Below are 21390 nucleotides of genomic sequence, written 5' to 3' on the forward strand. Positions count from 1 at the left end.
CCCACTACTAGGTGTATTAATATATGTACAATCCACATCTTAACAAAGCATGGCTTCTAGAAATAGGACCCCAGCATTTGAGAATGTCTGGGAATCAGTGGCTAACTGTAGGGAGACAGTTATATACCTGGGTAACACCAAGAGGTTACACTGGGTGTGCCAAAGCAGGGAGGCCATGCTGAGGTAAGGTGAACCTGTTGCTTGACCTTTTAAAAGCAAAGCATGGGTTAACTTCCGAAAACCAGAAGAATAATTATATTTGTACATAACAACAAAACTTTAGTAACCATTCATAATTAAACACCATAAGGGGCATTTATTTACAAAAAGGACAAAAAAGAAGAATATACAGAAATAAAAAAAAACAGACAAATCATTTCATCATGAGTATGCTCATTTAAAACTGGAAAATAATTTAAACCCTTTGAGCCACCTACACACAAGGCTGAGGCAGTATAGACAAATAAGAGGCAGCCTTTCAATTAATTAAAGATGAAGCTGGCGAGGCGTGCGGTATAAAGTAACTTCGCCAAAATCCATCAAATGTAAAATCAAATCATTAGGCTTTTTTTTGCTACTTTTGTTGTGTAGGCGACTGATCCACATTAAAGGACCATGAAACCCAAATCACAAGGTTGGTTTATGTGCATCCGCAACGAAGAATGAGCAGGAAATTGGATATTTAAAGGAGACCGGTAACGAGAAATATGCAGTCTAGTTGTTATTGGCTGTCCCACCGTAAGATGAATATTAATAATACATTTTTTTTTTACATAAACCAACTTGTAATTTAGAAGTCATTTAAAGGTTTTTCGCCAGCAGACCCAACCCAACCCATCAATCCCCCTCCACATAAGAATACTTGAATCCAAAGGCCACGGTTTACATCCAGGGCCACAACCCCCTACATGTCTACAGGGCTGTATTGTGCAGACGAGGCCAGGTCAGTTGAAACCTGTGGTGTGGAATGTAAACAAACGGCAAAGTCAAAGCTTTGGGATCAAGGTAGGTATGCATTTACGGAGGGGGAAAAAGAGAAAAGTGCATATTGATTAATGTGCACTTATCTAACCAGGACTATATGTGCACGACAGGACCCAAAAAACAAACCCCATTTCATGATTTGTGGGAAAAAAAGTATTTTATGGACAAAACAATTCAAAGTAATAGCTCTTCCTTCATCCGTTCTGACCGTGAGACGTTCAAATTGCGTTAAACCTTGACCCAAGTGGAAGCCATAGTACAGCCATTGTTCCAAAATCAACAGTGCTTAGAGTCCTTGGCATACAGTTTTTTTCTTCCAGTATGAATATGGCTGTGCCAGTACTTTTCGGCATCCACCATTATTGCTGGCATATGCCGCGTTAACGTCGACCTTCATCAAATCATGCTTCCCAGGGTTTGCATGCAAAGAATTGAAAAATAAGAGAACCGACTTTCTGTTCTGGATCAAGGATTGGAGCTGGCTGGGGTTGATGCCCGAAATATTCAAGCTCTTAAATTGGTTTGCAGGCACCCAACCACCAAAAGACATCACCCAATACCACCTCACAAACCATCCCCACATGACTTCCCCCCAAAGTAATAATTTATTAAAAAAAAAAGAAGAAAAAAAAAAAAAAGAAAAGAAAGAGTGAACGATAAAGACGGGAATGATTTCGACTAAAAAGTAAAAACCGCCACTGGAAACACAGGAAAACCAGAGAGGGATAAAAATGCAGTAGGATGAATCTCCTCGCTCCCCTCCCCCTCCCTCCCCTTCCCGTCCACGGACACTGTACCAAACGTTACATTCTGGATGTGGATGATGGGCTTTGATTGGATGGCGGCTCCCTGGTGGTGGCGTCTTGGAGGAGGAGACCGGCTCTGCCTTGTGCTGGATTTTTATGGCGAGGAAACCCCGGCATTAGTCTATTTTTACTGCTGCATAGATCTTGCGGATGAACATGTAGGCAGCATAGAAGCCGATAGTGCCGGTAAGGAGCCAGAAAGACAGTACCATAAGGGTAGTGTAGCCGAAATACAGGAGGGATGGGATGAACTCTACAATATCCAGCTGAAAGAGAAAAAGGAAACAGTGCATCTAATAAGTGAATCTGAATGGAAAAGTGAAGACCCAGGAAGATTCCAGGCCGTATATATATATATATATATATATATATATATATATATATATATATATATATATATATATATATATATATATATATATATATATATATATATATATATATATATATATATATACACACACACACACATAAATGCATATGTCAAAAAATAAACAAAAGCATTTACCTTATTTACAAAGTAGAATATAGCATAAATCAGGACATAAAACGCAGATCCTCCAGACACCAGAAATGTCCTCCACCACCACCGGTAGTCCTAGAATACATAGGATGTTTATTGGTTACAGTACAGTGAGCATTACAATAAAGTGTTAGAAAGTGGCATAAAAAAAAACAAAAGGTGCGATTCAGTGAGGGGGTTATTTTCTTGCAGCAAACTACTGATGCCTGCTCATCGCTTTTAGAAGACTCCTATGATGGTCTGTACTATGTGTAAATGCATTCTAACTGCGTTTGAATGAAGGCTGGATCATTCATAAACAGCCTGTAAAAAACAACATAATACAATGTATACAAAGACACGCACAGTTAGTGAGACACTAAGCAGCTATTGTTTTTAAAAACTTGTGAAAGAGATATGAGTGGTCTTGCCCTTACACACACCCCTTCATTCTGGAAAGCAAAACAAATGTGTTATTCACCTCTCAGATATCTTACCTCTGCACATAGCTGGAAGTAAACCATGACGATGCTGATTTGGGAGCACGATACCACAAGGATGATAAAGACCAAAAACAGGAAACCAAAGAGATAATAGAACTGGTTCTCCCAGATAGCCTAAAACAGACATGCATACATGAATTATACTTAAAAATGTGTTAATAAAGAAATGCACTTTTACCATAATTTATATCATATATATATATATATATATATATATATATACATACACACACAAACAAGAGCATGGCATAGCATATCTACAAAGAAACAGTAGCATGTGGTGAAAGAATGTTTGGAAATAGACTCCTACTATTCACTCTTTTTGTATATCCCAAAGTGCAGTAACTTTGGAGAGGCAAATCTCAACCCAAAAGGTCATTAGTTTCCATTTCAGGAAAGATATCCAAAACATAGACGAAAAGGATTACCTATAAACCCTCAAACATGTTGCCTTGTTAACAGACTTTTTATCACCTAATTTGTTTGCTTTAAACATTACATTGGCCTGGCACACAAAGGCCATTTCCTGGCTGGGGAATGTTCAGCATCATCAGCCACTTTCCTTCCCGGTCTGACTGTCCCTGGACCACCCTTCTATGCTTTCAATTTCATGGGATAACCAACATATGTAAGGCTTTACCCTGTGAGATCTGCATGCAAATAGTCTCCTTAAAAACATCCAGCCATCAAGGCATTTTCATACATAATTCTTCTCAAGAACCAAATCACTACTTCTATCAGGGCTGGCATGTTGGTCCAGTTCATTCTTTTTCCTATTTCCAGTTATTAAATTCTCTAGCTACGTCTTGTGTGAACTATATATAAATACCTGGCGTGATAATCTCTATAGAAACCAATTATTGTTTATATACTACTCAATAAAGCATTTGCAGCTCATCATTTCATTGCATTAAAATACCCAAGCAATGTACTTACACTAAAGATAAAAAATAGTTCAATGAACATGGCACCAAATGGCAAAATGCCAGCCATAAGGATCCTGAAAGAAAAGTAAAAACATTATTAGAACATATTCAAGTAATTTACAGTACCTATATAGTTTGTGTGGTGAAGTTTACTACTTTCAGGATTCTTTCACCAGTAACTTACCCCACAAACCTCTTCATGTACCAGCGTTGTTCTGGGATTTGACGTGGGATCTGATTGGTTCTGACAGGATTGTCATATGGCTGCTTGCGGAAACCAAAGTAATAGCCAAGGTAGACTAGCGGAAGTGAGATTCCAAACCACATGCACAATAGTGCAAGCATGGTGGAGAAGGGGACCTGGAGAGAAACAGCGGTGTTAGAAAAATGATTGTTGTATAGAAAACGAATCCTGAAAATATACTTACTGCGCCAGAAGAATGTTTCCCCCAGATAAAGCAGTTTAATATGAAACAAATACCGAAGACCACTCCAGGGTAGAGAGTTGCCGTCTAAAAAAATAAGAAGTAATTCATGTTAAAACAAAAACCATGAGTATATTAACATTACCTGGGGTGGGTGAATAATTTTGCACACATGTGCCAAGTTAATTCTGCAGAAGCAAGTTTATTAGAATGAAGTGCACCCAAGTGTGGTGCTGCTTAAATGAAATGAACGTGTCCACAAAGTAAAAAAAAAGTATAAAGACCCCCGATCAAAAGTGGGTTGGCACCACGGCCAGGTCCTCGGGACACGTCGTCCTCTTTTGATCTTTTCCCGGCGACTGCAGACCTTCTCAGGGGTTTCCCAGTGACGTTGGTTCGTGTGGGAGGTGCGGCAGAAATTCAAATAATTTTGTATTGGATTCAATACAAAATAACTGTATTGAGTCCATTACAAAGAAATATTTATATGAGATATATATATATATATATATATATATACACACATACATACATACATACATACATACACACATACATATACCTAATACATGCTACTGTGAAGTTAAATTACAGGTTTTTATTTAATTTTTTTTAACAGATTTTTGTGTTTTTTTATTTAAAGTTTATTAATAAATGTATTAAATATTGGACATATTTCAGTGAGTCATGCCTAAGAATTATAAGCTTCAATGTAAAATAAATTTCCATGCAAAAAAATATAACGCTTTTTGCGTGAAAATACGGACAGAATTAGAATGCTAGGGGGGTTAAATTAACAATTTAGTATGTTTAGCAGAAACACAGCGGTATACCACATACATACTAAAATGTGACCACTCCAGTACTGGAAATAATAATAGCTTGTGGCAGTAATATGTGTTTTAGTCTTATGCACCTGACCAAAGAAAGTTTTTTTTTTTTTTTACACACATTTAAGAAGTCTTTATGACACTAAAATAAGTTTAGACACTAAAGTCAGTAAGAACTCTTTTTCTTTAGGGGGCTGGTAATGTAATATTCTGAAATCTAGATACTCACACAAAAAGCTCCTTTACGCCACCTGTGCCCCTTCAGTGTGCGATACAAGCGTCCAGCAAAAAATCCACCAAAAACACTGTGAAAACAATCAAAGTTTATGAAGGGGATACAAAAATCATAAAAGTAAAAGTATGTGAATAAGGCTAATCAAGTGTGATTGATGAGCTTCAATATACAACTCAAACAAGTTCTTCCTGACTGACAACTTATCAGCACTAATTCTGTCTGGAATTTTACTTATTGAGCAATTTAAAGTTGTTCTAATTGGCTTGCTACACCTGTATTCTCCCCCTCCGAAAGGTGATTCTGCGACTTTCTCGTCCCAGTTTGTTCATTCACCCCATAACAGGATGAAAACAAAAGCTAAGGCTGTGATGACTTTTTCAGCTTATGTTTTACTTTAAAAAGTTCACAAAAGTCCAGAATGATAAATTCTCCTGAATTAAAACAGAGAGCAAAATTTATATTATCCCTTGCTATCAGCCTGAACACTCCTTTGCTTACAATCTAACCCTGGATGTCCTCATTTTGGCTTTAAAGAAACCACAAAAAAAAAAAAATAAGCAGCTTTGTGGGACTGAGGAATAGGAGAAAGTAATGTATTACATACCTCCTATACACACACAATTGTTATTAGTTGAATTGAATTAAGCTCTAAGACTTGCATTATCTGACAGGATAAACAAATCAATATGTTCTGTTAAGAAGAATGTGCATGAGGTGCTTACAAATCAAGAGTAGGCTTCAGGTATAAAACTGATTAAGTAGGTTCAGACCATACAGAAGAATATTCTTATTTGCCAATCTTACCCCATAAACATGAAGAGGAAGCATGCTGTGGTCATAAGTGCTCCTCTGCTGGATGGAGACAGCATTCCCAGCATGGCAACAACTACAAGACAAGAGCATAAGCAATCATTACAAATGTACTTACAATATTTTTAAACTTTAAATTATTCATTCTCCATTTTTTATACAACATTTTCCAAACCACTGTGACATTAAAATGTCAACCGCTGTGTATAAACAAAAACTGTATAAAATGCTTCAAAGTGCCAGGTCACAAAGCCATAAAGGAAACCAGTCAGTCTTAAAAATATTGTAGATAAATGCAGGGTGAAGCCATAAGTACCTTTGAATGCCCCCTTTTCAGAAGCTTATACTGATCCTTTAATGAACCCCATGCCACTCTATCCTGCTGCCACAAACCTGTCACTTTCTGCTATAGAGAAGCATGTGACAAAATATAGTGCTTAGTGATTGGACTAATCATCACACATGGCTAAATATACCGTATTTTCCGGTGTATAAGGCGACTGGGCGTATAAGACGACCCCCCACTCTAACCAATCATTTGGGGGTCGTGTTATATGCCCAGTATTGTACTGTTCCTTCTGCCTGTCAGATCTCACTATTGTGAGAGAACTGACAGGCAGAAAGAACTGCACACTACTAGTTCAAAGTAATGAATGGGCACGTTCCTTTAATGAATGGGCGTGTTCCAGTGAAGAGCCAATCCAGGCTCTCGACTGGAGAGCCAATCCAGGCTCTCGACTGGAGAGCCAATCCAGGCTCACGTCCTGCTTTTCAGCTTACACGAGTCCTGCTGTGAAGCAACGCGAGCCTGCTCAGGAGGACTCGTGTAAGCTGAAAACCAGGAAGACAGAAGGAGGCACAGGAGGACTCGCAGGGACGCCAGACCAGAGAGGGTACTCGCGGGGACACCGGACGCTGCAGGTAAGTACTGGTACCCGGCGTACAAGACGACCCCCGACTTTGTCATAGATTTTTCGGGGTTAAAAAGTCGTCTTGTACGCCGGAAAATACGGTATATACACCAAACTTCTGAGAAGTTGCCTGCCAGCCACCATAGCCACAAAATGAATTAGCATTTGGCGGGTCTGAGGGGCAGATTACTAACTTTGTCCATTGCACACTATGATTCTTGGATACCACCAAGATTGCTTGACACTTATTGCAGACATGCAAGATGCTTGAGGTATTGAAGGAACTGCACCACTCTTAACTGTCCGTGTGAAGTAAGCCCCATAGTTTGAAGCCTAATATCTGAATTAAAGCAAAATAGTTCCCTGAAATCCCAGTCAGTACTGAACCAGTTCTGCTACACTTACAAATAACAATCAGCACCATGCAAAAGAGCTGAATTCCAGAGCCTAGGAGAGAGCTGAGGATCATGGGATACTGGGGTGGTCGGAAGACATCGCCATGCACCAGTTTCCAACCTGATTCTTCCATTGTGTCTTCCTGCAATGAAAGAAGAGGCATCAGTCAGCTATAAGGTCACATGGCAGAGACAAATTGGTATCAGCAAAGGCACTTACAATATCATCCTCCTTGTTATAGTTTGCTATGTCCTTTCTCAGTGTTCGGATTATAATCATGCTCAGAATACCTAATAAAGAGAAGACAGCCGTTAACATTTAAAGATAGGCTGCAATGAGACATGGGATGAAGCCCATGATTTATTATGTTAAAAAAATGATAAAACTTCCTCCAAAGCTCTAAGCCTCTCAGTTGCCCCAATACCCTCTGCTCACCTGACAGGAAGAAGACAACGACTACAGAGTTGATGATGGAGAACCAGTGAATCTGTACATCACTCATAGTAAGATAAGTATCCCAGCGAGATGCCCATTTGATGTCACTTTCCTAAGAGCAGAAAAAGAGTTGAACAAGAGTTCTGTTACCTATGATGCCCCACATCATGCTAATGGAGCCCCTCCATGACTCTACCTGCCAGTGCACAGAGTATGTGAAGAGAACTTTGTTTTCTTTTGCAGGGTCAATCTCTTGAGGGGCAGAATTGGAGCTCTCTGGTACTGTGCAGGATCCATCAGCTGTCCCTTTAAGATCTGCAACAAGAGGAATTCAAGTAAGCTACAACTGAAAAATATTTATGTAAAACAATTACATTTTTTTCTTTAAAATATTTTATTCCACCCTATTCTAATCCTTTATAGTTTCATATGCAGCAGCCTCTTCACAGCCAATCACTTCCTACACGTAGTTAAGTGATGGCTGCCTGTCATTTCTTGAGAAGGGGTTCCCAATAGTGAGAACAGTGGACTATATCTGTGTAACGGGTGGTAAAATTACTACTTTCAGTCTCTTCTGGAGGCTCATGTGACAGGATAACAATGTTGGAAGACATTTGGGAGACAAGGACAATATTATCATTCTATAGTGGGATCGCTAGGTATTTTATTAAAAACTAGGAATAAGAAAACATTGGTAATAAACTACGTTTGATATCACATTAACCTTTTAAATCTATGCTATTTTCTACTGATTGGGTTTATATAGATTTTAGGATTAGGTCTACAGCAACGGTCAAGGTAGTTTTGTTCAAACGCTGGATAAGATTAGACAAGTCAACTGACATGGAGAGTGCCCACTGACTCTCAGAAATAACTATTTATAAATAATAATAGGATTCCATTGGTTTGGTAGTATGCAAGTTACCCTCCAAGTGATAATGCAAATGGCTGCACATAGCATTTATTTTTCTTTTACATACATTTTTAGAATGCTGGAATTCTCTCACACAAAAGAACAGTTGCTAAGATTTGCATATAAAACTTTCTGAGGCACAACAGGAATTGTTGCTTTACTTCAGTCATAATGCCTCCATAAGCAACAAGTTTCAGGAGCTGAACTACAAATTGGTCACTCGTTGGTACAGAGCTCCCTCTAAATTAGCCAAAATATATCTACTTACTGACGATACCTGTTGGTGTTGTGGGTCCGCTCCTGGTACTTTACTACATACCTTTTGGAATTGCCTTAGGCTATCCACATTTTGGTCCTTCGTTGCTAAACTAATCCTTAAACTCACCAATGTTGATATTACAGGCCAACCCACTCTAGCATACTCCGACATGCCGAGAAAAGTTTATAAGCCTTCTTTACTGCGGCACCTTTTGAACGCTGCTAAAGCGTGTATATCGGCTTGTTGGAAAAGGTGGATATCTATAGCATGGAAGACCTGATAAACGCAGGTACGAATAAGGCCAACAAGTTCTTACAGACTTGGTTTTACTGGATACAATTTACTAGCTCAACAGATTATTGTGATCTTATGCAGCATTCACAGGATAATCTACCACTAACAACAAATAGCCACACTATCCTAGTTTGGATATACGGGTCAATTGAACACAGTATGACAGGTTCGTTCACGTTCTTCTCTAACCCCCCTCCCCCCCCCTTTCTACCGTCACTCCCTCCCTTCTCCAAATCCCTCCTCTTGACTTAAAATAAAACTGAGACGCAGAGGTTTATTGACAATACTTTCTTTTTTATGGGTTTTGTATCTTGTGTAATTGAATCCGCTATTTCTTGTTTCGTTTTATGTACACACTGTGCACTGCTATTTTGTTTGGATTGTCTGGACCTTTGTATCTCAAAATTAATACAAAATGAAGGACAGATCCTGACTCTCCTTCACAGTAAAAACACCTTTTTAAAAAATGTATGTTATAATCATGTCACCAAACGGCAACTTTTCATGCAGAAAATTTCTAAACATGTATTAATTGAGAGATCTGTACATCTATTGGCACTTTGCAAATGCAATCAGCAGCTTAAAAGGTTGATCATGTCTTTCTTTAACGCCCTTATTCCAACCAACTGGTTATATAATATGCCAACCCTATTGATTACAGCTCTCTAATTAAGCTATATTACAATTACATCAGGAATTTAATGATTCTTGATGTGTAGTGTTATATACAAATTGTACCCTTTCATACCTATACAATCTGTTTACCCCTTGAAAACAAACATATTGAACTACAGAAGGTTGAACATACATATTACCTTCTACTCTAATGCTTTGTGGCACCACTTCGAATCTCACCACCCTGAATGTGGGCTCTTTATTCTCCTCCACCTCCTCCCGATGGAAGTACAAAAGGAAAGACAAGTGATTGTGCAAGTAGAACTGGGAAAAGAGAAGGTAAAGTTAGTAAATCATCAAGAATGGTGTAAACAAAATGTTTTTTCCTATTATTCTTTTACTCAACACCCAGCACCTCACAGCTAAACTTCATCATTAACGAGCTTTTCCTTAACATGCCTTTTCCTGTCTTCTATTAGTTTAGTCTTATTTTTATTAGTAGAAATAATTCTGCACTTAAAGGTTTAGAAACTTCCCCTTTTTTTATTCCTAAAATTCTCATTTTTAGGCTGGTGGACTAGCCAACATGCTCTCTGTGTTATAACGAGGCTGTCCACAGTCGCCCTAATAATGCAGAGATCAGGATATGGAAAGAGGGAAAACCTAGCTTTGATAACATATGTGTAAAGATTGGATTTCCCTTGCTTTTCAGAGAATTCCTCACATTTCCTGTTTTGGTATAGTGAAAATACTGAATGGTTTCAGACAATCTCTAGTCTTTCTAGAAGCAAACAAAAGAAAGCGTTATCTTCAGGTTTGGGTAGCTGAAATAAAACTTCAGCATATTTAAACCTAACAACAAATATATAATATATAGCAGCTTTACATGTATTTGATGTGGTCACTGCATTAGTTAGTGTGATAATGCTCATTTGCTGCACTGTATCAACCACGAAACCTAAGAATTTAGAACGCATCTATCCTTTTTGCAACTCCTTAAGATAGGGATGGAGGTTGTTCCGTAAATCCACAAGAATAATCTGGGCAGGTTTGAGGATAGTGCTCGGCAAAGAGCACAATATACAAGTAGAAGCAACGGATTTCTGGAATAATCAGCTATTTCTTTTTTGCATTTACTGAACAAAGATACAAAATGTTTTGGATAGAATATTAAATAGAGCAAATAAGAATTTAATTCTTAGGATTTATACACCCCAAGTATACAAATATTTGTCTTCATGTTTTAAATTATTTTTAACTGTGCCAATGGCCTATCTACCTTGTTGTTGTCAGTGAAGCCCAGCCTGTATCCATGCTCAAACTGTACATCCCGGTCCTTTTTCTTTTCATCCTCCTCATGGCCAAGATGGACATCTAGTCTGGTGGCTACTGGCAGGTTATCTGCTATTCTAGAAAATACAGAAACAAGGTTTGTACATTATTGAAGTGCATTAATAATTACTTACAGAACAATAAACATGTCTGTGTGAACACAGACTAATGGTATAACACATGCTCTCATTTAGTATTCAGGGGGAACACCAACAATGGGAGGACTATGCATTTATGCCATCCCTATAAACATGAGGCCAACACCCCATGTTCGCTTTTACCCACACTTCACAGCTGGAGAATACATGCTGCCAATACAGAACTTCTGAAACAGCTGACTTTCTAGCTGTCAGATTGGGCAAATGGATTTAAGGCTCTGACCAGGAATAAGCATGAGCATCAGAAGGCGACTACATTTTTCTATCTCCGCGCTTGTTTCAGGTCAGTGACACAGTATAGAAGCCGGACAGCAATGTTATTCTAACACTTGTATTTAATTGGTTTCTTTACTATTATTAAGCCAACAATCTATATACCTCACTACCAATAGCTAACAAGGTGAAAAAGTTGCATGCATGTTAGATATATGGGTCTAATTTATTTTTTTATCTGTATCATAAACCAGCATTAACAAACAGAAAGTTGCCTAAAAGAGCAAAAAAGCAACTATCTACATGTCTTTGTGACCAAACCCTACGGTACTGTGTATCAAACAAGTGACTTTTTTTTTTATTTAAACTGCTTTTATCCTTTGTTACATCTCAGTGCTGCTGATGTCCTGATCTCCCTTATGCACATCCTCTTAACATGTGCTTGATCCCTGGCTACAGGGCATTGCTCTTGGCTGTCTTCCTGATGATAAAAACCTGTGCAACAAACCCTGCAAGGTTGCTCATACCCTTGATCAAGGGTGCAGAGCAAAGGGCGACAATGCAGGGACACAAATGGAAAACTAGGAGTGTTGGTACTCTATACCAGGTAGTGGTCAAACAAGCAGCATGAATGCCAGGTATTGTTCAAATGAAACCTGCAGAGCTATGAATAATAAAATTACTTCTGAAAAGGCATTACCACATAAGATTTTAATCATAATACAAAAACATCTTCCATTCCAAGTAGGAACTGCGGAATGCAATATTGCTTCTGCACACAAACTGCATGTTGTCTCCTAATTTGTAGATTAGTAACTTACAAGTGGACATAATAATCTTCCTGAATTCGCTCAGCGATCAGTTTGCTGTCTTCAACCGTCAGCACTCGGGGTTTGCTGGGAGTGTTACACAAAATCTCACACTTCTTGTTACTGTTCATCGCCACCATGAACGGCGTGTTGACTATGCGATCACCTCGAAGCACCTCACCTAAAGGTAAATAATGAGAGCTGTGAGCCAACAACGCAAAGTGAAACTTCCCCCTACATTCATATTATTCATATTGCTCTTCTAATGCTTCTCAGGACTGACCCACCAGTGAGGTCACCAGGATGCTTTACAATATGCAAAGAGCTATGCAGATATGAAACCTCACTTTGAAATTTGAATGTCTATGGCTCTGCAACCTTCTATTTTGCGTGATGTGCAGAAGGAAAAGGAACAATATAGTGAAAGGTCTGGTTTAAATCACAGCCATTGCTCAAATATTTGTGAAAATGCAAGCTGCTTGGCTCTGTCAGGACTATAAGTCACAGAGCTGGGATAAGCATGCGGTAAAGACATCAAAATTCCTTCTATTTTCAAATATTATAGGTTGTTAGATCAGGCTGCATTTAAGCCAAAGCATCTGTATGACAGCCGGAGAACTGCAACCTCAAAAGAGGAACTCAGCATGGGCAGTTCTTATGAAAGAGCCCCTTTAGATCACCCTGAGCTCTCTCCTCCTTGTAAAGGCCACCCAGCTACTTCCCCCTCCCAACCTTTGGCTTACAGGACAGACACACAAAGTACAAAACAGATTTTGAATTTCCCTGATGTAATATTACAAAAATAGAGAAGGAAAGCCTAAATCCACCACACTGCTACTCACCCAGATTCTCTCCCTTGTATTTGATCTCATTTGGCCGGCAGAAAGGCAGGGAGTAATATTCATAGGGCAGTTGGGTCCGGGAACTGGTCAGTTTCACGGCCTAATAAAGCAAGCAAGGAGACACAAGTCTAAACAAAAAGCCACCATTACCTAACACCAAATGACTACCGTGTTTCCCCAAAAATAAGACAGTGTCTTATATTTATATAACCTCTGAAAATCTCATTAGGGCTTATTTTCAGGGGATGTCTTATTTTTCTCACAAAAAAATCTATATTTATTCATGTACAAAAATCTGTATTTACCAAAACCTGTAACCAATATTACAATGCTATAGAAAGATACCTCTGTGTTACCTGTGACCTGTCAAAATCACAGATTTCTTCTGTTATATACAAGAAGTCATGAATAAGAATTGACATAAATGAGTAATGAAAAAAAAAACACAGCTTCATAAGCAAACAAGTGCAACATAACAAGAAAATGTGCTGACAATTAACGTGTGACTCATGGGCCCTGATTTATGAAAGCTCCCCAAGGCTGGAGAGAATACACTTTCTTCAGTGAAGCCGGGTGATCAAGCAAACCTAAATGGATATGGTACAGGATTCAAAACATTTGCTAGCAAATAGCCAATGATTTTTAAAAATCCATTCAATGTTTTCTGGATCACCCAGCTTCACTTCTCAAAGTGTATTCTCTCTAACCTTGGAGAGCTTTCATAAATCAGGCCCATAGAGTTACATGTTAAATCTGAGTAAAAGCAAAAAAAAAAAAAAAAAAATCAATTAATAAATATGCATTGCTGCTAATGAATGAAATACCAGCAACGACCTTTTGAAAAGAGAATCCACCAACCTCTTAGTGCTAGTGTCACACCAGAGTACTGTAGGTTAATTAACCCTGCGATTTCTTCACCCCTTGCTCCAGTGCTTTTGAAATCTCCTGCTCTCTCTCTCTCTGCTCCCTCCTTCCTCTTGGTATCCCTCCATGTACCACGTGACCACACCCTCCGAAGAAGCCAATAGGGCTTACATTTGGGGTAGGGCTTATATTTCACCCTTGCATGATTAGCATGCTAGGGCTTACTTTCGGGGTAGGTCCTATTTTCGGGGAAACACGGTATATGATGGGCTTCTCACCTTAATCTCAACAGAGTCACCCTGATGGAAATTCATGGGTGCCACGCCAGGCACATAGAAGGCAGTTGTCCCGTGGAGTAAGCCGAGACTGATCAGCAGCCATGCATACGTCCCCTAAAGAAAAGAAAAATATTAGAGTCATACATTTATAAGCAGGACCTGTCTGCTAGTGAGAGTGTAATTGTCCTATAGATCTGAGCAAGCAATTGATTCTGCCAAAGGAACATGAGCCTATGGATTTTATTTTTTTTATTTGCATTGCACTGTACGATTTTATCAACTCTTTTTTCAAGAAGCTTATTTCTCAATTGCAATCAAAAACACACAACGGTATATTTTTGGGGTGTGATCAGAAACCACAAAAAGTGGACTGTACTGTACAATCCGGTATGGTAAAGTACACCCAAAGCCACAATGTATTAATTATAATTACTTTGACGTCCCCACTTGGGAGAATTTCTTTCACCTTACTACCTCACAAACACAAAAAGAAAATATCTACAAAGTGAAGGGGGTTTCCTTGGACAGTTGTCACCAGAACAAGATTTATATTCTACATGTGTTTAGGTGACAGCTGTAATTTTTAATTTCTCACCAGAACAAATAGTAAGGTATTTGCACAAACCATTCAATATTACCAAAAAGTAAATGTATAAAGCTCCACCTACACTAACACTGCCTGCACAAACAAAAATGCTTACCACATTCCTCGGATGTATGGAAATAGTCAAGAGGCTCTTGAAAAATGTACATAAGATACCCGCCTATCCTGATGGAATGAAGGCGTGGCAGATTGTTGACATTGCTTTAAAATATAAAAGAGCCCATACTGTCTTTTTGTGGGTGCAAAATATTGCACATATGGTTTACTGTAAAAAATAACAATGCTGCAAAATGGTGACGTTATGTTAAACCCTTAAGTTGGCACTTTTATTGGGAGGAAGGACAATTGCAGTTCATGGTCTGTCAAGCAATAAAACTAAAGTACATGTAGTCACAGAGTTAAGGACATCGGACATAGGGACGACTCCTAGATACAAATGGGGCTTCCCTGCTCACTTGTGTGCAGGACGGAGGCTTTATGGGGGGAGGGGGGCAGTTTGCATGACTTACAAAAAAAAGTCTTTTGCTAAACACAGCTGAGGTTGTGGGTGATCTTAAGAGCTGAGCTGATCTGTAACATCTTGTAACTCTTTCATTACCAAGACAAACTCTGCAGTTGTTTCATTTTGCATATCAAAACACAGCTTGTTCCAGAAGTTAATGAATGTCTATAAAGTTTTTTTTTTCTTGCTTTGTTTGTGATTAACTCACAGTGAGGATTTTATACAGTAACTGACATTACGCGGCCTAATAATATGTTGAGACAAACATCTGTCCTAATTGCATATATTAAAATAATGTACCTGTTCCGACTTACATACAAATTCAACTTAAGAACAAACCTACAGTCCCTATCGCGTATGTAACCCGGGGACTACCTGTAATCTATACACATACATTGTACTATGTCACCGATTTCATTATACGTGTGTTTATGTATACATTCACACTGATCAGTGAAAACACAGCCCTGACTCATTGAAATATGGACTTTGCAAGAGTTCTGAAGGTGTCCCATGGCACCAAGATGTCACACTGCCTTCGCCTTCCTCTGCTGCTATTTATTACCCAGCATCGGACCATTCACATGATCCACTAGGAAATGTGATTTATCAGACAAGGCCAACTTTTCCATTGCTCTATGGTCCAGTTATGTTTATGTGACTACTGTAGGCACTCCTTGCATTGGCATGGGCACACTGCTATGTAGCTAGCTTTGAAGCACCAAGCATTGGGGGAAATATCTCATAATCAGGATAGATGTTTCAGCAATCTGTGTTATGGGATTGAAGCAGACCTAAACAGCAATAAAACTTTGTTGCCTACAAAGCTGTCATATGTTCTCTGTAGGTAGTACCCATTGCTTATCAGGAATACCCCAGACTCAGTTGTCTAGCCATCACAATCTGGTCTTGGTTAAAGTCACTCAGATTCAAACAATTACAAATGTTTCCTGCATTCAACACATCAGCTCCAAGAACTGACTGTTGACCTACTGTCTAATACAGAGTCTCTCAACCAGGGTTCCTCCAGAGGTTGCTGGGGGTTCCTGGAGCAATGAGCAGTTTGTGCTTCTCAGGTCAGGTTAAGTGATAGCAATGATCTGTAAGGGTGACATTCATCCCACTGGCCAGCAATGTAACAGACATTCTTCCTACGGACCACCACACCAATGTGCTGGGGATATAATGATTATAGCCGGGGGGGTCCCTTAAGACTTGAAAGTTCTTTCAAGGGTTCCCCCATGTTTAAAAGGTCAAGAAAGTCAGCTCTAATACATCCCAGCCCATGTCAGGTGCCATTGTACCCAGTGCATGGTATTCCCTTCACCTGCCTGTGGGTTGACAGATCATCAGGAATCTTAAGCTACATACACACTTCCAATTATTATCGTCGGAAAACGAACGACGAACGTTCCTGCACGATATATATGAACGATCGTATAGCACCGATACTGCACATAGAGGTAACGACACGATCGTTCGTAGATATTGTACACACAATAGATACGATCGTTTAAGCGATAGAGGAACTATGTGCACGACAGGAAAGTGAACGGACGTTCGTTCATCACGCATGCTCTGAACATGGACGATCAACGAACGACCGTACACACGAACGATGTTCAACGATCGTCGTCCAATCCGATCCGCCGGTCCGGTCGTTCGTTTCCAACGACTTTCCTCGTTCGTCGGCGTCGTTGGTTACTTTTTTACGAACGATTTTTTGCCCAATCGATCGTTCGTCGTTCGATTGGAACGATAAAAATTGGAAGTGTGTACGCACCTTTAGCTAAGAAGGAAAGTTCACTTTGTTCAGGATAGAAATGTATACTGATTTACTCCTAAGATTAATTCCTATACACAGTAAATGCCGTACTATACATTCTGCCCCATTATAGCATTGTATTATGAAACAAATCAGATTTTGGAAGTGTTTAATGTTTGCTGGGTTATTAGAAATGAACAGAGATTTATTCAGCAGGCAGCACTCTGGTCTTTGCAGCGCTGGGTCCCGGGTTCGAATCCAAGCCAGGACACTATCTGCATGGAGTTTGTAGGTTATCCCCGTGTTTTCGTGGGTTTCCTCCGGGTACTCCGGTTTCCTCCCACATTCCAAAAACATGCAGTTAGGTTAATTGGCTTCCACCAATATTGCCCTTAGATTGTGATAATGACATATGACTATGGTAGGGACATTAGATTGTGAGCCCCTCCAGGGGAACAGCTAGTCACATGACTATGGACTTTGTACAACGCTGTATAATATGTCGGCTCTATATAAATTTTGAATAATAATAATGCGGCAATATCAGCAATATCTTGTAGTGCAGAGGAATAATGGGAGTTGCACAGAAATGCCTAGGGGTCGATGCACTGCGATATAATGGCTGTATGGGGCCCTTTACATGGCATCCTATATAAGCCCCTCAGGAATGAGTCAGGGGCCCCATACATTGTCCCCCACAAGCCTATATAGGGACTGAGCTGAGGTTGGGGGTCAGGGACTGTCATAAAAAGAGGCTCTAATAGTTGTGGTATATGACTGGGGGCCCTTTATACTATGTGTGGCCCCTTGTTAATGCTATATTGTGGTTGGGGCCCCCCAGATTTCAATAAGGGGCTAGCTTTATACTAAGCAGGAATAGGCCAGCTTTAAGTGTCCCCTTTAAACCCCACATTGAGATTCAGGGCCCCCTCATTACTCTCAGAAGCCCCCCCATCTCTTCTACACAGAAGGGGGTGTTATGGTTCTGCACTTCCGGGATGTCAGACCCCCTGACAAGAACTTCCGGTTCCACCCGTCAACCTTTCTTCCCCTAATTACCACACTTCTCTCACCCCGGGCCTAACTCTCGTAACCTCCCCAAGGGTCCCCATTATTCTACCCGAGGCCCCCGGAGCTCCCTCAGCCGGGCACTCACCGCTGCGGCCGCCATCTTGGATCCACGTGTCCCTGGTGACGTCAGCGGAAGTGACCCATTCTTCGGCCCAGCCGAGTTTATTGTCATGACAACCGACGAAGTGTCCAGATTTGTGACAGGACTGAGGCGCAGTGTCAACAATGACCGAGCTTTTCAATGCCTGATAGATACCCCAGTGTGGTCACAGAACACTGAGCCCTCATAGCAAAGTGTACCTGTCAGTGCTATATACATCAGTGTGGTGTGAACCATATCCTGTACAATGGCTGTCAGTGCCGGGTACCCTAAAGTGACAATAGGACCTTGTCCTATATAATGGTTGTCAGTGCCACATAGCTCTGCAAGCCTAGAACAATGTCCTATATAATAGATGTCAGTGCCACATACCTTTGCAAGCCTAGAACAGTGTCCTATATAATACATGTCAGTGCTACATACTCTGCAAGCCTAGAACAGTGTCCTATATAATAGATGTCAGTGCCACATACCTCTGCAAGCCTAGAACAATGTCCTATATAATAGATGTCAGTGCCACATAGCTTTGCAAGCCTAGAACAATGTCCTAAATAATGGTTGTCAGTGCCACATACCTCAGCAAGCATAGCACAGCGTCCTGTATATATGTATATCAGTATTTCATACCCCATAGAATAGGGTTCTGTATAATTGACTTTCAGTGCCTTATATCACAGTGAAGTGATAAAAGTTTCCTGTATAATGATTGTGTTTCTTTCCTTGCTGCAGCCATAAAAAAAAGTTTCCTGAATAATGGTTGTCAGTGCCACATACCTCTGCATAGAACAATGTCCTATATAATGGTAGGCAGTGCCTCATACATCATTGCAGTCATAGAATATTTTCCTACATAATGGATGTTTATGCCACATATAGGCATACAACAGTGTCCCGTTAAATATTTCTCAGTGCCACATACCTCTGCAAGTATAGACCAGTGTCCCGTATAATGGATGTTAGGGCCTCATATCCCAGTACAAATATAGTATATATTGCTATATAATGGATATCAGTGCTTCATACCTCATAGAATAACATTTTGAGTATTAGACTGTCAGTGCCTCATATCTCAGAAAAGTAATAAAACTTTACAATGATTGTAAGTGTTTCATACCTCTGCAATCTTAGAACATCATCCTGTATAATGGATGTTAGTGCCTTTTACTTCAGTGCAACCATAGAGTATTGTCCTATATAATGGATGTCAGTGCAACATACCTCATTCCCCCCTCACTCAGGGGAAAAGAATCCAGCACATAGAAGATAAGATGGCTGAGTTGTCCCAAGCCCACAATAATTTTGTAGATACCCCTGTTAACCACCCCAATGATATTCAATGGCTCAAGTCTAAAATTGCAGATCTGGATGATTGCCCTTGCAGAAACATTACAAGATTTAGCAGTATACCTGGCGCAATTAGCGCAACAGAGCATTCCTCGTACCTCCAATCACTTCTGAAATGTGTCCATCAGATTCCTAAACCAATGTTTCTTCCAGAATCAACACCTAGAGACGTGTTGGCTAGACTCCACTTCTTCCATATTAAAAAAATAAAAACATTATAAGAGCATGAAGAAAGTCTCCCTCCGTACCTTTTACTTATAAGGATATCCTATAGTATGATGGCCTTTTCCAAACCACCATACATAACATGGTCTCCAGTTCCCCAATATTGTGAGTGGGTTAATGATTGAAACTATAATATGGTCATCAGTTCCCCAAAAGTGTGACCAGGCCAGGTACTGAAACCGCAACATAATTTCCAGTTGCCCAATGTTGTGGCTAGGCCAGGTACTAATCAACATAACATGGTCGTCAGTTCACCCATATTGGTACTAGGCTGGGTATTGAGACCATAACATGGTAACCAGTTTCCTAACATTTTCACAAGGCTGGGTATTGAAACAAGAACATGGTATCCAGTTCCTTGGAGATGTCACCTGGCTGGTTATTGTGGCCATAACATGGTCACTGGTTCCCCAACATTGTCATTAGACCAGGTATTAAGGCAAATACATGGATGCCAGTTCACAAACATTGCCACAAAGCTGGATATTACATGGCTGTCAGTTCCCAAATATTGTCCCTAGGCTGGGTATTACATGGCTGCCAGTTCCCAAACATTGTCCCTAGGATGGGTATTACATTGCTACCAGTTCCTAAATATTTTCTCTAGGCTGGGTATTACACATCTGCCAGTTCCCAAATATTTTCCATAGGCTAAGTGTTACATGACTGCAAGTTCCCAAATATTGTCTCTAGGCTGGGTATTACATGACTGCCAGTTCCCAAACATTGTCTCAAGGATGGGTATTACGTGACTGGCAGTTTCCAAATAGTGTCCCTAGGCCGGGTATTACATAGCTACCAGTTCCTAAATATTTTCCCTAGGCTGGGTATTACATGGCTACCAGTTCCCAAACATTGTCCCTAGGCTGGGTATTACATGGCTACCAGTTCCCAAATATTGTCCCTAGGCCGGGTATTACATGGCTGCCAGTTCCCAAATATTGTCCCCAGGCTTGGTATTACATTGCTACCAGTTCCCAAATATTGTCCCGAGGCTGGGTATTACATGGCTACCAGTTCCCAAACAATGTCCCTAGGCCGGGTATTACATGGCTGCCAGTTCCCAAATATTGTCCCTAGGATGGGTATTACATGACTGCCAGTTCCCAAACATTGTTCCCACAACTGCATCAAAAGGGCCATTTCCAATGAAGACAAATGAACAGGAACAGAGGGATCACACTCCAGTAAGTTGTAGCTCTGTCCCACCTTTCATTGACACCAAAAGGTAATGTGATGGGTAATGAGAAGCCCACCATTTGCATCTATACAGACATGGCCCTATCAGATGCCAACTGCCCACAAATCTATTCCTCCAATCCGAGATTCAAGATTTGATGCATTCTTAGGCTTAAACAACTGTGCTGTCTGTTTGGATTAGGGCCGCCGGACATCCACCAAAGCTCCTACCAAGGTTGCTGGGAAGATCTAGTTCTGCT

General features: G+C 40.1%; 1 protein-coding gene across 1 annotated transcript; it reads right to left on the reverse strand.

Annotated features, from left to right (window-relative positions):
- Positions 1 to 289: 289 nt before the first annotated feature.
- Positions 290 to 18500, reverse strand: TM9SF4 (transmembrane 9 superfamily member 4). The gene is made up of 18 exons (XM_072414258.1): positions 18368 to 18500; positions 14341 to 14454; positions 13199 to 13298; positions 12369 to 12537; positions 11124 to 11253; positions 10045 to 10168; positions 7960 to 8078; positions 7764 to 7875; positions 7548 to 7618; positions 7338 to 7470; positions 6016 to 6097; positions 5206 to 5281; positions 4150 to 4233; positions 3906 to 4081; positions 3732 to 3795; positions 2790 to 2909; positions 2299 to 2388; positions 290 to 2056 (listed from the first exon to the last, which is right to left on the reverse strand). The coding sequence occupies exons 1-18, from the start codon at positions 18452 to 18454 to the stop codon at positions 1907 to 1909; spliced, it is 2001 nt and encodes a 666-aa protein (XP_072270359.1). The 5' UTR covers positions 18455 to 18500; the 3' UTR covers positions 290 to 1906.
- Positions 18501 to 21390: the final 2890 nt, after the last annotated feature.

This window comes from Pyxicephalus adspersus, chromosome 6 (genome assembly GCF_032062135.1).
Source record: "Pyxicephalus adspersus chromosome 6, UCB_Pads_2.0, whole genome shotgun sequence".
NCBI classification, from domain to species: domain Eukaryota; kingdom Metazoa; phylum Chordata; class Amphibia; order Anura; family Pyxicephalidae; genus Pyxicephalus; species Pyxicephalus adspersus.

Excerpts from the sequence above, each read along its gene's own strand:
- TM9SF4 (XM_072414258.1), bottom strand. The coding sequence starts at position 18,454 with ATGACAATAAACTCGGCTGGGCCGAAGAATGGGTCACTTCCGCTGACG. Across the intron at positions 3,796-3,905 it reads TACATGAAGAGGTTTGTGGG|GATCCTTATGGCTGGCATTT; the intron begins GTAAGTTACTGG and ends CTTTTCTTTCAG. Across the intron at positions 2,910-3,731 it reads AACTATTTTTTATCTTTAGT|GCTATCTGGGAGAACCAGTT; the intron begins GTAAGTACATTG and ends TGTCTGTTTTAG.